The sequence below is a fragment of the Apis cerana genome, linkage group LG4, assembly GCF_029169275.1.
Source record: "Apis cerana isolate GH-2021 linkage group LG4, AcerK_1.0, whole genome shotgun sequence".
Lineage (NCBI taxonomy): Eukaryota > Metazoa > Arthropoda > Insecta > Hymenoptera > Apidae > Apis > Apis cerana.
In genome coordinates this window covers 5,605,481-5,622,937 of record NC_083855.1, presented here as the reverse complement: position 1 = coordinate 5,622,937, position 17,457 = coordinate 5,605,481, and the positions used below count along the sequence as shown (strand labels likewise).

Here is a 17,457-nt window from a genome sequence, read left to right as displayed (position 1 = left end):
AGTACTCGCGCGTACGCAGAGGCCGTATATGGTAGTGGGCGGTAGAAGCGCGCCGATAGAGGTACGCAAGAACCAATGCGCGCGGAACATATGCGCAAAACGAATGCTGCGCATGCGTTTAAACTCAAGAATCTACGGGTAGTTCGTCGCGGCACATGCACGGATGGTGCAGTAGAGCCGAGAATCCCGTAGCGTGTGTTTGTTTTTAATTTCGCGATCTACGATCTAACTTTTTAACCTTAACAGAATCCAACTCGTGAAAGAGGCTGTATTCTTTCTTTCTCTTTCTCCCCCCTCTTTCTTTCTTTCTCTCCTCTCTCTTTCTTTTAGTGTCTAATTTTCCTACCTTTCCCTTCCTCTATCTCTTTTCCCTTTTTCTCCTTCCCCCTCTTTCGTTCTTTTTCTTTTCCCCTTCTCTCCTCTCCTTTCTTTCTCCTTCTCCTTCTCCTCCTCTTCCTTCTCCTCCTCCTCCATCTCCTCCTCCTCCTCCTCCTCCTCTTCCTCCTTCTCCTCCTTCTCCTCCTTCTCCTCCTCCTCCTCCTCCTCCTCCTTCTCCTTCTCCTCCTCTTCCTCCTCCATATCCCCCTTGCTTCTTTGCTTCTCTTTTATTCTGAATATCGCTCTCTCTTGTGCTCCCTCTTTTTCCCTCTTACTATCCTGCCTGTTTCTGTCGCTCTTATATACTTTTCTTCCCCTCCTCCTCATCCTCCTTTTCCTCTTCCTCCTTCTCCTTACACATAGTATACTGACTCCGCTATTTCTAAAAACGTAACGCAATCGTGGCGACGTATGCGAGGAGCGCGCCAGAGAAAACACGAGTGAGAAGGCGCGACGTACGAACAGCAAGTTGTATTAATTACGAGATATAATTGTGCAAAAAAAATAAAAAAGCAAAGTGATATAATAGTGAATAACGAAAAAAAAACAGCATTATCGTTGTGTAAAACTAAACGTGAAGGGATTGCTATTGTTTTGGATCTTAATCGCAACGTCGTCTGTCTCTTGCTCGTTTACGTTTAACGTTCACTTTTTCTTTTCGTTTCCCTTTCTTTGCAATACCTTTTTGTTTTTGTATCTTTTTCTATTTTCGCGTGACCGCCATAGGAGTAATCAAGTAATTGCGATGTGTGATAATACTAACACGACGACGCAGAGTATAGCGGACTACCTGTCACAGTTACTAAAAGATCGAAAGCAGTTAGCTGCTTTCCCTAATGTCTTCATACATGTAGAGCGCCTACTAGACGAAGGTAAGCAACCATTAATCCACTAATATCTTCTATACCTTCGGTAATGCATCATTTTATTCGCGACACGCCTTACTTTGGTTTGCATGATTAACGCCCACAGCGATTCAAACTTGGAGTTCGGTCCAAGCATGTTTTACATGCCTGTGAAACTTTCGCCATGGTTTCCAAGATCTTACGGATTTCGCTACGGCATTCGCACACGCGAAAAAAATACGTAACGTCGAGCCATGCCATGAAAGACCGGTTCTTGTTGCCTTGTAGTTTGCCATAATCGGCAACGAACTGTTCGCAAACATAGTATCTCGATCATGTGTCACGTGTTACGCGTCCCGGTCTGCTCTTCGTGTCTTCGAGCCTGCCGTTCACTTTATTTTTCCAATTTTCAACATCGGAGCGAGAAGAACAGGAAATTAACTTATTCAATGTAAGTTGATCAGAATAACTTACAATTTCATGTGACTTATGATTCATATAACTGATCGATTCCACTAATCTTGACACAATTCGGTCTATTTAATTAATTTTATACAGAATGATATATTACTGAGAAAATAAAATATAAAATATAGAAAAAAGAATTGTTAATAAAAATCAAATATATTAAGTGTTTTAAAAAATAAAAAAGTATGAAAAATATTACGAAAATTTGTAATAAATATTTTTTATGTATTTTACGTATCTTTTTACGTATCTTTTTTTTACTCTTTAATATATTTAATATATATATTTTTTAAATAATTTGTTTCACATATATTATTGGTTTTAAAGAATAGTTTTTCGCTTTCTACTTTCTTTTTTGGAGAATTTTATGCGTTCTTATATGTACACATACATATGCGCGAATACGTTACATTTATATTTTTTTTTTATAAAAAATTTCTTTCGTAAAACTTAATATGGAGTTAAATGAATTAATTGTTTAATAAATATATTATAATATATATATATGCTAAATTAATCTTATGTATATTTAAAAATTATTATAATAATTAGGAAATATTACTAAATATTAGTATTTCATTTATATATAAATCATTTTTTTGTTTTTTTGAAATGTATTTCTAAATTCTGTTATGATAATATATATATATATATATATGCAATATGTGTGTAATTTTATAGCATTATAATTATTTGAATTCATGTTTATGTTTTTTTAATCTTTTTAATCAATTTCATTTATACAAATTCATTTATATAATTATAAGAATGTTTGTGTTAAAAAATTACTAAACTAAAATTTCAACCAGTTTTATATTATAGTTCATAATTACATATATGTGTTTGATTTTTTTTAATTTTAAAAATAATTCGGAATATTGATTTTTGCGATTTAAAAATACTTAAAAGAACATGGATGAAAAGCATTATTTAATAAAAAAAATAGCATATTAAATAATTAATACGATAAAATTCTTAAATTGATTCATAATTGTATAAATTAAATTAAAATCTATATATCAGTCACCATTAATTTCTTTTTTATTAGTATTATTTTTTATTAGTATTAAAACTATAATTAAAATCTGGAAAAAATAAATATATAAAAAATATATTAGTAATTATAACAAAAAAAATATCTATATACATATATATACTACATTTATTTTAATATTATTTATATTTATTATTATACTTATTAATACAGAAACAATAATTGGTTGACTGATTAAATATTTTTATTATAAAAGAGAAATATTTTTAATTTATATTTAATATTTTGCTATATTTATCACAATAAATTTGGTTTAGAAGTAAAATAATAACTATTTCACAATACTTCAATATAATTTCAGTATAAAAAAATTTAATTTAATAATATCACTTTTATTATTGTTTAAATATTGTTTTAATAATTATAATAAATAACAATACATATAAATTTTTTAATACATATATATTTGAAAAATTAGATGAAAATTTCTGTTAAAGTTATTTTCTTATCTAAATTTAAAGTTATTTTTTTATTATTTATAAAAATAAATTTAAAAATAACATTATTTAAAGTATATATGCATTTGAGTCGTATATATTGCTTCACAGGAAATGTGTCAAATGACGTTTACGACAAGAACCGGTTTTACGAAAGCTCTCGGATCTTGCACATTCCTACGAGGATATAGTCCTGTTGATGCAAAGAAATTCATTTTATTCTCCTCTTTTTCGATTCAATTTATTGTAATATATTTTTGATTAATGTCCATAATTTTATATGTTTCTTGTTTTTTTGTTTATTTATATTGATTTAAATACGTAATTTAAATTATGTAGAAATCTATAAATGTATAGATATCACAATATAATATTTTTAAGAGCTAATTTCTTATGCAAAAATTGAATTTATTCGAAAAAACATATGACTGTATATTTAATTTCTCATTTGTCAATTTCAAGCTTTATCAATAATGGATTAAGAAATCTAATAATATATAGTTTTGACATATGTATATATTGTCACAGTATCCGAAAATGAAAACACAAATCCGATTGTATTCATTTATATAGTAATCTTCTTTCTCTTAGTATAAATTTAAGGATATAAATTTAACGTATAGAAAGTATTTTATTAAATATAAATTAAATTACTTTGATTAATAAAACAAAAAAATAATATGGTATGAAATATAATCAAAGAAAATTAGTAGAAAGCATGAAAAAATAAATATTACTATATTATAATACGAACCTGGAATTTGTACACAATGTTGTTCATCATAGTGCATAGTTCATGATGGCTGAACCGTATTGCAATCGTGTCCGCGAGATCTATTTCGAACACGACGTAGCAAGTTTTCTCGGTGACCTAGTGGCGTGAATAGAACTCGTTGTCAAGCGCGTCCTTTCGAAATTGTCTAGCGAAAACTTGGACAGACACGAGGTCTAGTTTTCTTCTGCTACTAGGTCGTTGTGCTTAATCATTTCAAATGGAAACGTATGAGATCATATATGTTCCAAAATATAATAAATTGATTGTGTCATATTGCATATCACTGAGCAATTCATGCTTCAAATGAATCGAACATTTATATGCATGTTGCTAATAATATTTACATGAATGTGTTTATCTATATTATATTAAAATATATTTTTTGATACAAAGAGTATAGTAAAATGAGGATAATTTATTTTATTTTTTTATCTATTTTTAAGATTTTAAAATGATTAAAAAGTTATTATTATTTTATTTTATTGTATTTTTAATTGATCCCTCTGTATATTAAATTTTTTAACTAATTAGTAGTTTTAATTAAATTAAATTTAAAAATAAATTGAAATCTTGCTATTTTTCAAAATTTGTTGATGAGTGAATTTTTAAGGGTTGCCAATATTTTGATTTTTGTGTGTTCATTTTCGTCATTCATTAGTAACTCTCTTTCTTTCTGCTCTGAAATTTCTTGCACTTGACCTGACCTGTTTACAAGTATTCAAAAGATTAAAGCGCAATCGTTAATCTATTATAAGGAGATATATAAAATATAAATAAATATATTTCTTATGCCATATAGTATATGTATCAAAAAGTTTATTAATGTTGAATTAATTAATTAATTTATTATTATACATATAATACTGTTTTAACATATTCATTCTTTTTTTTTTGCAAATACGCGTATGAAGAATGCCTCAATATGATATAAGCAGATAATAGATGATTTTATGTAAAAATGAAATAAAAATAAGAATAAAATTTAAAAAGTTTTCAAATACAAATAAATTTTGTTAATTTTCAATTGGAAATACGAATGAATTATTGCTAAAATAAAAAATATAGAATAAAATTTTCTTTTTTAAAAATTAATTTTTAAAGAAATTAAAATTGAAAATTTGTTGAGTAAATCGAATTATTGATTATTTGAATAGATAAATTTTGACTGTATATATTCAATTTCGACTTTTTGATGAATATATATTTGTAAAAAGATATATATATACGTATACGTGTACTTATGTTATCTTCATTCTTTTTCATTAATCCTTTTTATTCGCTTGTATATGCAATATATTATATATATTTACTTTTTGAATATTTTGACATATATTTAATATTTCAAAATTAAAATATGACATTTATATATTTTTAAAGGTATCAATAATCACGTTTATATAATCAAATAGTGTTAATTTCAGTTTTTTATGATAATATAATAATAATAAAATCAATAGTTATACTTTGATAATTTCATGATATTTTCTTTATATGAAAATATTTTGTCGAAATTCGATATATTTAGTAATGATAGTGATTAAACGGAATATATATATAATTTCGTGTGTGATCAACATGAAATGGTAAACATACAGTATATGATAGTTTGTTGGTTGGCATTTGACCTTAAATGTGTTGTATAAGTCAAAAATGAAAAAATATCCACTGAGTAAGTGTTGCTCATAAATGACTACCTACAGGAAAGATACATGTATTGTTAGCTGGAAGAAAGCTACTGAGGAACGTGACTTCCTTGGAAGCAGAAGATGGCGTGTTTATACTTTCTTCATTTCGCTTTGATATCCTCAACTTTGTTAAATAGCGAATAATATATTCATAGCCATTATTAGGCTATTAGTTTTAGAAGCTAATCTTTTTTTTCTGATTGTTTCTTTTAATTAGTATTGACTCTAATGATAAGTAGCAAGGCGACAGTGGTAATAGCGACAGCAGTGGCAGCAAAGACCGTAGCGGCCGCATTCCTTTTTTCTTCTTTGTTCTTCTTTGCTTCTCTTCCTTTTACTTTAGCGAAGAGGTTACATGTACCCGTTAGCAATCGTGGCCAATCATATATAACTACAGTATACATAAATATTTGCCGAAGCAGAAAAATTTGATTAATACTTCTTTTTTAATTTATTTAATAAAATTCTGGTTCCCAATTTTTTTCTAATTAATTATATTCAATAATTAATTTGCCTAGATTTCATAACTGCTTGGGATTTTTGACAGTAATAGCAATACTTAAATGATTTTTATCTGATATAATAGCCACTTCATAATATAAAGCTTTTCAAGTACACCACGCGTTTAATGTCAATAGATTATAATCGTTTGATAACAAATTTTTCTGATAAGTAACCGATAACGAATATTATTTTAGTTATATATAAAGTTATAAGTGATATCTCGAATAGATATATGATATATTATAATAATTAGCATAAGTGATCATTAAAAATTTAAAACATTTTTTTACTTTATTTTTAACTTTTTTAACTTTCTTCTTTTTTTTCTTCTTCTTAAGATAATCTTTGTTATGTTCTGAATCTTTAATAAAAGAGAAAATTTCATATTTTATAAATGATATAATTCATATAATATTATATTTCTTATATTTTATTTAGAATATTAAATTATTATAAGAAATCAATCACTTTTGGTATTGATAAAAAAGGAATTTTTTACAATATTATATTATATATATTTATAGTTCATTTTATGTGAAAATTTTTTAATTCAATTGTTGAACTTTATTTTAATCATAAGAATATGAATATAAAATTATGATTAATTAATCAAAAAAATTGATATGTTTATCTTAATGTTAGATTTTAGCAATTAAATGGATCTATTATAATTAAAATAGATTTTTTTATAATATATATTTTTATTTATATATTTGTTATATATATATATTTATATATTTTTATAATGTATATTTGTTTTGAATGTTAGTTATTCAAATTACTTAAATATTTTTTTTAATATTTTGTTTTCTATATGTATAAATAAATATCATTTAATAATATATTATAATAAAAGATCATTATTTTATTTTAATTTCAGAATTTTCTATATTTTTTCAATTATGTACTTTTATATTGAAATTAAAAAATGAAAATTATTTATTTTTAAATTAAATATTTCTTACAATATTTTTTGTAATATAAGTTAAAAAATGTATAAAGTAAATTTGTAAAGTAAATGTATAAAATTTCTTAATAAATGTATAAAGTTAATATAAAAATGTTTAATTTAAAAATTTTACATTTAATTGTTGATCATATTATCTAAATTATTTGTATTTAAATATTATTTAAAAATATATTTATAAATATATATCGTAATTTTATTTAGATTTTCTATTTTTATTATATATAGTTGAAAGTATTGTTATTCTGATATTAGTTATAAGTTTTACATTATTGCAAAGTGTGGAAGTATTAATATAATTGTCTCATATATATTTTAAAGATATATTATTTTGTTCTTATTTTATATTTATTTTTTCTTGAAAAAAAAACTCTTCTTCAAAAAAATTTGAATTTTAGCAAATATGCACGCGCAAAATAAGTGCTTCACTAGGCAAAGACGTTTCTCTGTTTCTAAATAAGGAAATGTCTACGCGCCCCCACTTTTGCGGTCCTCACCATGGTCGACACTATCGTTGTTTCGTCTCGCACAGACCACCATATATATTCTTATGTACGCATATACAAGGTGTTCTATAAGTTTGCCATATATAGATTCTTCACCTATTTGTGAATATAGTTTACATATACGATTATATTGTTCACACATGTATATTAATTTCCAATTTCTCAATAATCATTTATATTAAAATATTTAATATAATATAAATACATATTTTTATTTTATATTTTTGTTTTTAAATATTTTATTTATTTTAACATAATATAAATTTTTATAATATATCAATATAATAATGAATTCATATTAAATATAGAAAATAATGAAATATTTATATTATTTAAAATGATTATAAAAATTTAATTTAATAAATATATTCATATTTCTTTTTAAATATCAATGTGTTAATAGTTAATTTATATGGATAAAAAAAACTAAAAAAATTTTAATATTATATTTAATAAATATAAATTCAAAAATGATATATAATTATTGTATCATATATATTTACAGCAAAATAATCTTGATATCTTCTATGATTATGAATCTTTTCTAATCAATGTCTATAAATTTCAATTTTTCAAAATAATTTTATAAAATTTATATATTCTTATATATATAAAATGTATTTATAAAAATTTTTAAAGATATATAATATAAAATTATTTTAAAATTTTGAACAATAATAATAATATGTTAATAATATATTATAATAATATAAATAACAATATTTTGTAAATTTTTGATAATTTAATATCATGATTAATTCGATAATATATAAAAATGATTAAATTTATTAATGTCATTTTAGTTAACATTTATGAAATCTATATTTCTATTATAAAGTTATTAAAATAATCGAACCTATTTTTTTATTTTATATACCGTATCAATTTTATTTATCTTAATTTATTATAATATATAATAATATATAATAATTAATTATTAATTTGCAATATTTACAATATTTAATATTGCAATAATGAAATAATGATGGTCAATGGTGTGAATAGATTGAATTTTTTATTCAATATGATATATAATTATGTTTACGAGAATTTCATTCTAAAAACATTGTAAAAATTATATTACAAATTAAATTATCATTTATATGCATATGCATTAATTTATTAATATTAATAAGTGAAATAAATGAAATAATAATTAGTGAAAACAATTAATAATAATATAAAATAAAGGAAATGAAATGATGGAAAAATTAAAGATTTAGATTTAGATTAGATTTAGAAGAGAAAAATATGAAACACCCTTAACAGTGGCCCTTGGAAATACATAGGGGCCGATGACCGGATTGACCTGCAGTTCGCTTCATGCCGCATGGCATCTACCAACGGGCTCGTGCCACTTCGGCTTCGTTCCATTCTCGTCATTCTTCGTTTCTCTTTATCTCTCTTATTTTGTTCGTTCCTTCACTTGTTCATTTACTCGCTCGTGCGTATTTTTTAACTTTCTTTTTTTTTTCTTCTCCTTAAGATAATTTTTATTATATTCTGAATCTTTAATAAAAGAAAAAAATCTCATATTTTATAAATAACATAATTATAATTTTCTATATTTTCTATTTTGAATATCAATTTTTCTTTTCTTCTTCTACTCCCATTTTCATTCTCTATCATTTTTTAATCTCCTTCTCTTCGCCTTATTGACTTCTTTCTTTCTTCTACATATCCTCTTTGGTATCACCATTTCTTTCCTTCTTCAGACGATTTAAGTTTTTTACTTTAAGCTTCGAAAAGTAGGTAGGGTGAAAGGAATTCTCTACCGTCTCCGTTTCCAAGCGGCACTCTTCGCTCTTCTCTTCGTCATTCTTTCTACTTGCTTTGAGTTGGGCGTGCACTCACACATATTTGCTTGGGTCATTATACCAACCGTATATTCCCGTACTGTACTCACAAGCCTTAGTCGGTCAGCTTTGCTTCGAGTTAAAGCGAAGCAGGTTCAACATCTATAGTTGTAAGAACTTCAAGGCACCAGCATTATTCTGGTATTTTATACATATATTGTTTATATTTTTATTGTTAATTTTTTCGTTGATTTTATTTTAATTAATAATAACTTATTTTGTTTTCTCTCTTATAAAAAATATATTAAAGATATTAATTGTTCAATTAAATTTTAATCAAATCTTTTTAATGAAATTAAAATTAATTTAAAATATATCACAGATTGTAGAGAAATTAAAGCATAATAAATATATTATAGATAAATATTAAAATTTTATTTATAAATTTATAAATGGTTAAAAGTTTTATTTTTTTATCTTACCTTTCATATATTTCATTCTTCTAATTTTTGAATTTAATTAAATTAATCTTGATTTTTAAATTAATACAGATTGTACGTATCTCCAAATTTTTCATGCATTATTCCAAGTTATATTCAAATAATTAAATAATCATTAAATAATAATATATATGTATATATATAGTTTTATAGGAAAATATTTAAAATTTATTTTCTTTATATTCTAGTTATTTACTTATGATTTTTTCTTAATATTTTTTTTTTAAATTGGCAATTGAGTTATACATTATTGAATTATATATAAAAAAAAATTTAATATATATATATATAATTTAAAAGTTTAGAAATATAAATATGAAATGAATAATAAATGAATATGAAAATCGTTTATTAATTTTAGAACTAAGTTTATAGTATATAAATAAATATAATTAAAATAATGTTATAAAAATAAGTAAATATTTTTATTTCAATAAAATACAATATTTTGCCAAAAATATTTTCATAATCATGAAATAAAAATTATTTTGACTGATTTGATTATTTTAGCATTGAAACATTAAATTTTTTTGTAAGTTAAGTATTTTTCTCCAAATATTTCTATACATTTTTATAAATTAAAAAATTAAAATGTTAAAAATTTATTAATATATTATAAATTTAATAACGATTTTTATTATATTATATTAAATAAAAATATTGCATATTTAAATATTGCGTGTAAATATGAAAAATATTCTGTTACAAAATAGATTTAATATATTTTGATTAAAATTTTCAATAATATGACTTTTTCAATAAAATGACTTTTCTGCATTCCAAATGTATTAATATTATATTGAAAGAAAAGATTAAAAACATGCCTACTCTTATATCCTAATTAATTTAATCAAATTTAATATATAAGAAAATCTTTTCCTATGATATTTTTGATCTTATATTTGTATAACTGTGTAACTAATGTTAGAAGTCATAGTTTAATATTGGTATAAAATTTCTTGAGCACCGATTTATAAATATATCCTTGTGACTCATTGTGTGAAAATAAATTGTGAATTGCTTAAGAAACTTGGCTACTAAGATATAATTCAATATTCAATACATGCGACATTGATTTAAATCTGAATGTGTAATATAATTAAAATATATTTTGTATCAATTACAATCAACTTCTTGAAAAAAATTAGTGTAATATTTTAACGAAAGTATAAAATTTATATATAATAATATTTATGATACAATATAACATATAATATAACATTATATAAAAAATAATTTAAATACTATTTAATTTATCGTCGTTCGATCAATAATAAGATTGGATAAAATTAATATGTTTATATTTGTTATATTTGTTTTATAACTTGAATAAGAATATAAAAATGTTAAAAATAATATAAAATATTATTAAATATAATGTGTACACATTTTAATAGATCTTAATTTTGTAAATATGTGTACTTGATGATTTAATAAACCGTTAATCACATTTAAAAACAATGATTTTATATTTTTATTTTTATTTAGAGAGTTAAATTAACTATTAAAAAATATGTAACAAATTTTATGTATGTAATTTTATTCTTATACAAAAAATATAAATGCAAATATAATGTGTACACATTTTAATAGATCTTAATTTTGTAAGTATGTGTACTTGATGATTTAATAAACCGTTAATCACATTTAAAAACAATGATTTTACATTTTTTGTTTTTATTGTCTTTTAATTATATTCAATAAATAATATAATTTTTTAAGTATATTTTTTATTCTAATATTTACGATATTTAATAATTCTATCATAATTAAAAGCTATTGTGTTCATAAGTTAATTTTTTTTTATTTTATATATTTATTTCTTTTTAATCATATATATTGTTGAATATCGTTTTTTACGTAAATGTTCATAACTTATATTGCTATTTGTTCTATTATGCAATATCAATCTAAATGAATCTAGTTACATTTCTTCTAATAAACTTTAAAGATATATACTCAAATTGTCTTTTTGAAATATTGGAAAATCATGTAAAATTGTTTAATATTATAATATTATATATATTATATATATTATATATAATATTATAAAATGCTTAATATTATATATATATGTAAATAAAATTTAAAAATATAAATACTAATTTCATTTATAAAATTACGGAAACAAAATAATTATTATTTTTATATTTAAATTTATTTGAAACATCATTTATTTTCATAATTATTATTATTAACATATTTGTATTTAGAAAGATAAGATTTAAAATACTAAAAAATAGAAATTGTATATAATTATTAGATATAGTATATATCTAGTAAAACAATAACTTTAAAAAATAATAATATGTACAATATATACAAAAATGAATGTAAAATACAAAAAAATATTTTAAAATAATTATTAAGTTTTATTGAAATATTTAAAATTTACATTAATGATAATTATAAATAGAATTTTAATGAATTTAAAATAATACTTTCTATTAATAATTTAAATATATAAAAATATAAATCTTTTTTCTAATTGCAAATTAAACATCTATCTTCGCGAAATATGATTTATTTTTTTTAACTATTTGATCTGTGTCATGGATTGTAGTCTTCATGATTACGCCATCGATGATGTCATAGATGCTGCAACTAACTAATACCAACATTGATTCAGCATCATATCCTACGCTTAAACAGATTTTTATTTTCACATAAAAGAATTTTTATTTTATTTTAACATTAATAGTTTGATTTTGTTTTTATTTTTTTGTTAGTTTAAAAATAATTTCATAATTGAAATTTTCATTAAAAATTTTACATATATATATATATATATATATATATTCATTGTTTCAAAATAGTTATAAAGTTATAATTTATATTTTACGAAATAATATATAATATAAAATAAATTAATTACAATATGACAAATAATAAATAATATTTATTATTATTTGATAAACAATATATAATATTATAAAGATATTACTTATAATTTGTGTTTAATATATTTTTGTTCTTTTAAACTATTTGTGTTTTATATAACTATCTAAAGTATTTTTTTTATGTCATTTTTATATTATTGTACTTATTCTAAAGTATTAAAATTGCATTTCCATTAATGAAATTAATCAATTACATTATATGACATATATGAGTTAAACATGTCTGTTTCATGTTTTTTAATATCAATTTCATTAAAAAATTGTTCATTTTTATTCTATATTAAATGTACTATAAATATTTTAAATATTTTTGTTATCGTTAATAAATTCAAATATGAATTTAATTTAATAAATCCAATATTATTCATATCAGACTTAATTTTTAATGTTAATTTTTATTTTTTATTATAAATGTAATAAAAAATAATAATAAAAGTAATAAAAGTAATAAAATGTAAAATGTAATATAATATATATAATTGTATTCATTTAAAAGAAATTATTTTGAACGTGTAAAAATTATGTGTAAATTATTAAGAACAAAACAGATGTAGAAAACAGAAAGGTAAGAAAACGGAATATAATACAGCTGATGTCAGTTGTAATGAGCAATGTTGCTAAAAGTGGATATGATGCTGTATTCTTCTTGTCTATGTACTTCGTCTAGTCTCTCTTTTCATTACATTCTTATGTCTGCTCACGCATGCGTATTACATGCGGTAAACATGTATCCGTCACTCTATAGTTAGTGATACTTAAAATTGTGTATAAATAAGAAGAAATTAAAAAATTTTTTATATAATAAAAAAGTAAAGCGTATCAATAATAATTTTTGATAAAAAAAATTTTTATAACTTTTTATGCATTATTTTTTAAAATATTGTTATTATTGCGTTTTCTATGTTTGTATATATATTTTAAATATATCTATTTATGGTTCATATAGTGAATAACTTTATGAAAATTGTTTTACAAAAATAAAATGATATGTTTTTAATTAAATCAAATTATAGATATTAGATTTTGATAAACTAAAAGCATTTTTAACTAGTATTTTAAAGTAAGTTGGTTTATCTAGTAATTCATTTATACATATATAAATAATTTTTATGTCAAAAATTTTAAAGAATAATTGTTATTAATAAATGTTTATACTGGAGATGATAATAAATAGAGAGATAAAAGAAAATAATATATATATGTAACATATATATGCAGCAAAATATATATAGCATAGATGAATTAATATATAAATTAAATAAATTGATAAAGTTAGATTTCTTTTGATTATTATATTTTCTTATTATATTTATTATATTTTAATAATAATTATATATATTTTCTTGATAAAATAAAATAAATTTTTTTTTATCATGAAAGATCTCAGTGAAAGATAACTAAGTTTTTTAGCATAATTTATAATATAATAATTTAGCATAATTAAAGTTATTTCTATTTAAATATTTAAAAATTTAAAAAAAATTAAATAGATTGAAATATATTTGCTTTCTTTTTTTTAGTTGATTTTATAATATCTTTAAATTTATTATTTTATTATATTCTTATTATATATATATTTTTTGGTATTGATAGTAATATTTTCATGTTTATATTATTAGTCAAATCTAGCATTCTAAAAATTTATGTTTTTAAATTGTGATAAATAATTTTTTTTCATTGATTTGGCAATAAATCATGTATATAAATATATACATATATATATAATATATATGTTTACTTATACAAATAGATATTTCTAATTTGTATAATTATGTCATTGTACAGTTTATATTTAGTATTATTATAAGATAATTTTAAGTATTTAATCTTTAATTTTTTATTATATTTTTTGATATAAAACTCATAAAAATAGAGAGATATAACATTTTATATAATAATACTGTTTTATGTATTAAGTTTATTTTTGCAATTTGCAAAACAAATATAATAAAATCTTATCGAAGTTAATAAATATTATGTATTACAAAAAAAATGAATATTTTCTTATTTTTAAATGATGAATTAGATTATTTAATATGATATTTAATTTTTGTTTTATTCATTATATTTTACAATCTTGTTTTATTGTTTATTATTCTAAAAAAAAATTTTTTCAAATTTTTTTTTCTAAATTTTGATAATATAATGTAATTAGTAATAATTATATAACACAAGATGTTTTTAAAACAGGAGGATAAGGAATTTTAATTAAATTTTTTATAAATAATTGTATTATTATCAATATCAAAAAATGATACATGTAATTAAAAACAATTAAATAATTTTGCCTTCCTGTTTTATTTTTTCAAAAATTAATAATAAATTATACGATGAAAATTTTTTAATTGGAATTAAAACCAAATATACTTATATGCATATTCATATTTTGTTACAGAAATTGCAAAAGTACGAGCAAGTCTTTTTCAGATCAGTGGTGTCAAAAAAGAGCCACTGGTCTTGCCAGAACCAGAAGGTGAAGTCACAACACTTATGGAAAAAGTTTATGTACCTGTCAAAGAACATCCAGATGTAAGTCTTTATTTCTATTTTTTATTTCTGTTGCTATATATTAAGAAAAATTCAATTCAATAAGAAATATCTTAAATCATACATAATTAATATGTATAATGAGTGTATTATAATTAGTTTTTCTTTTTTTATAAATAAATGTCAAGAACATGTATAAAAATTAATTTAAATGTTTATTCAAAATAAATTCAAAAAAATATTCAATTTATTCATTAACTAAAATTAATATTTCTATGTTTTTATTTATTATAATATTAATATTAATTATATAATTAATATACAGTAGATCTGTAAGAAAAAAATTATATAATTTTAAGTTAAATTTAATTAAATTATGTTAAAAAAGAAAAGTGTTAAAAAAGTTAAACAAAGTTTTTGAAATGTTTAATGTTAAATTAATGCTAAATATATCTACTATTAATATAATATTAATATATTATTAATATACTATTAATTAAAATTTCTATTATGAGATGAATAATTTCACAAGTACAATAAAAATAAAAGATAAAAATATTAAATATTAAATATTAATAATTATTAATAATTAGATTAAAGCAATTTTATTCATTAAAAAATATTTGATATCATTGTTTGAATATGAAATTTTTAATTTGATGTCTTGTCAAATAAGTTTATAGATTATATAGTTCAAAGAATAATATACATAATAATATATATATGTTGAATCTATTCATTTACATAAAGTTATAAAACAACAAAATTTTTTATATAATTTTATTTAATTAAAAATATGAAAAAAATTTATAATAATAATATGAAAAATTTATTTTCAGTCATATACATTTATTTTTTTTTCAAAATTTGCTTATAATTTTGTTTGTTATAGTTTAATTTTGTTGGAAGAATCCTTGGACCACGAGGAATGACAGCCAAACAATTAGAACAAGAAACAGGATGTAAAATTATGGTTCGGGGGAAAGGGTCTATGAGGGATAAAAAGAAGGTAAAATTTTTTATTGTATATCCATATCTTATTAATTTATATAAATGTATCTTCATGCATTTTTATAATATATATAGATATATATTATAAAGTTTTTAAAAAATGTTTAAGTTTTTTAAAAAAAATACATAGTGTTAATATTGCAATTTTAAATTAAATATTATTTCCAAGCTGCATTTGATTAATGAGAAAAAATTTTACCGTAAGTATACGTAATAATAAAATAATAAAATAATAATAAGAATGTAAAATTTATTTTTTATTTTTATATATTTAATAATATCTTGAATTGATTATGAGCAAATTGATAACAAATATATATATATATATAAGAACAGGATAATTAAAAAAAAAGTTTATAATTTTTGAATAATACTCATCAAATAAAAAAAAAATAATATAGTTAAAAATTAATATTTTTTAAAGTTATAAACAATTTTTCAACTAATTTTTCTTGAATTAATATATTATGTAAAAACAATGAATTATTTTATATTTTTTATTTTTTTTAATTAAGAAAAAATTTTTTATTTACACATTTTTTTCATTTCACTCATTTATATAATTTTTTGATTGAATAATAATATATCGTCTTTATCACTTGAAAAATTTTGTATTAACTTTTTTTAATTATTTACTAATTTTAAAAAGTATTTAACAGAATTTCTTTTATGATGTTTTTTAATAAAATAATTTTATGTCATAATGTGCATAAAGTAGAAAGATAGATAATTTTTTATTATTTACATTATTTACATGCAGTATGATAGCTTTTAAAACAATTAAACTCATCAATTAAAGTTGATTAAATTACTTTGATGAAAATATTGTTTATAACTTTGAAAATATTAATTTTTCAATCCATTTTTATTAAGTCTTTTTTTATTTATTTTATTTACTAAATAACAATTAATACTATACTATATAATTACTATATAATCTAAAAGTTATGAATAGTTCTTTAATCATCCTATATTGATATATATGTAACACACACACACACACACACAGAATTTCTGTAATTTTATTTTATGATTAAATGAACATATATAAATATTATCTGTATTTTTGAATTAATTATATAGTTAATTAATAGGTAATTAATAGTTTTAGAAGAAATATAAATATATAATACTGATTAAAAAT

At 20.6% G+C, this 17,457-nt stretch overlaps 1 protein-coding gene and 1 long non-coding RNA gene across 7 annotated transcripts in view; one reads left to right on the top strand and one right to left on the bottom strand.

Annotated features, from left to right (window-relative positions):
• Positions 1–17,457, top strand: part of LOC108003416 (protein held out wings) — a 34,400-nt gene continuing 16,943 nt past the window's right edge. For 4 of the 6 annotated variants that reach the window (XM_017065642.3, XM_017065641.3, XM_062073782.1 and 1 more), the window contains exons 1-3: positions 919–1,250; positions 15,211–15,344; positions 16,195–16,311. In XM_017065642.3, coding sequence (XP_016921131.1) covers positions 1,124–1,250; positions 15,211–15,344; positions 16,195–16,311 — 378 coding nt within the window. In that variant the 5' untranslated portion in view covers positions 919–1,123. Of the gene's footprint in view, positions 62–918; positions 1,251–1,350; positions 1,675–15,210; positions 15,345–16,194; positions 16,312–17,457 lie in introns of those variants that run through there. The other 2 variants (XM_017065640.3, XM_017065644.3) reach the window with 2 other exon arrangements.
• Positions 2,836–4,135, bottom strand: LOC133665993 (uncharacterized). The gene is made up of 2 exons (XR_009829500.1): positions 3,937–4,135; positions 2,836–3,375 (listed from the first exon to the last, which is right to left on the bottom strand). It is a non-coding gene; the product is annotated as an uncharacterized LOC133665993 (long non-coding RNA).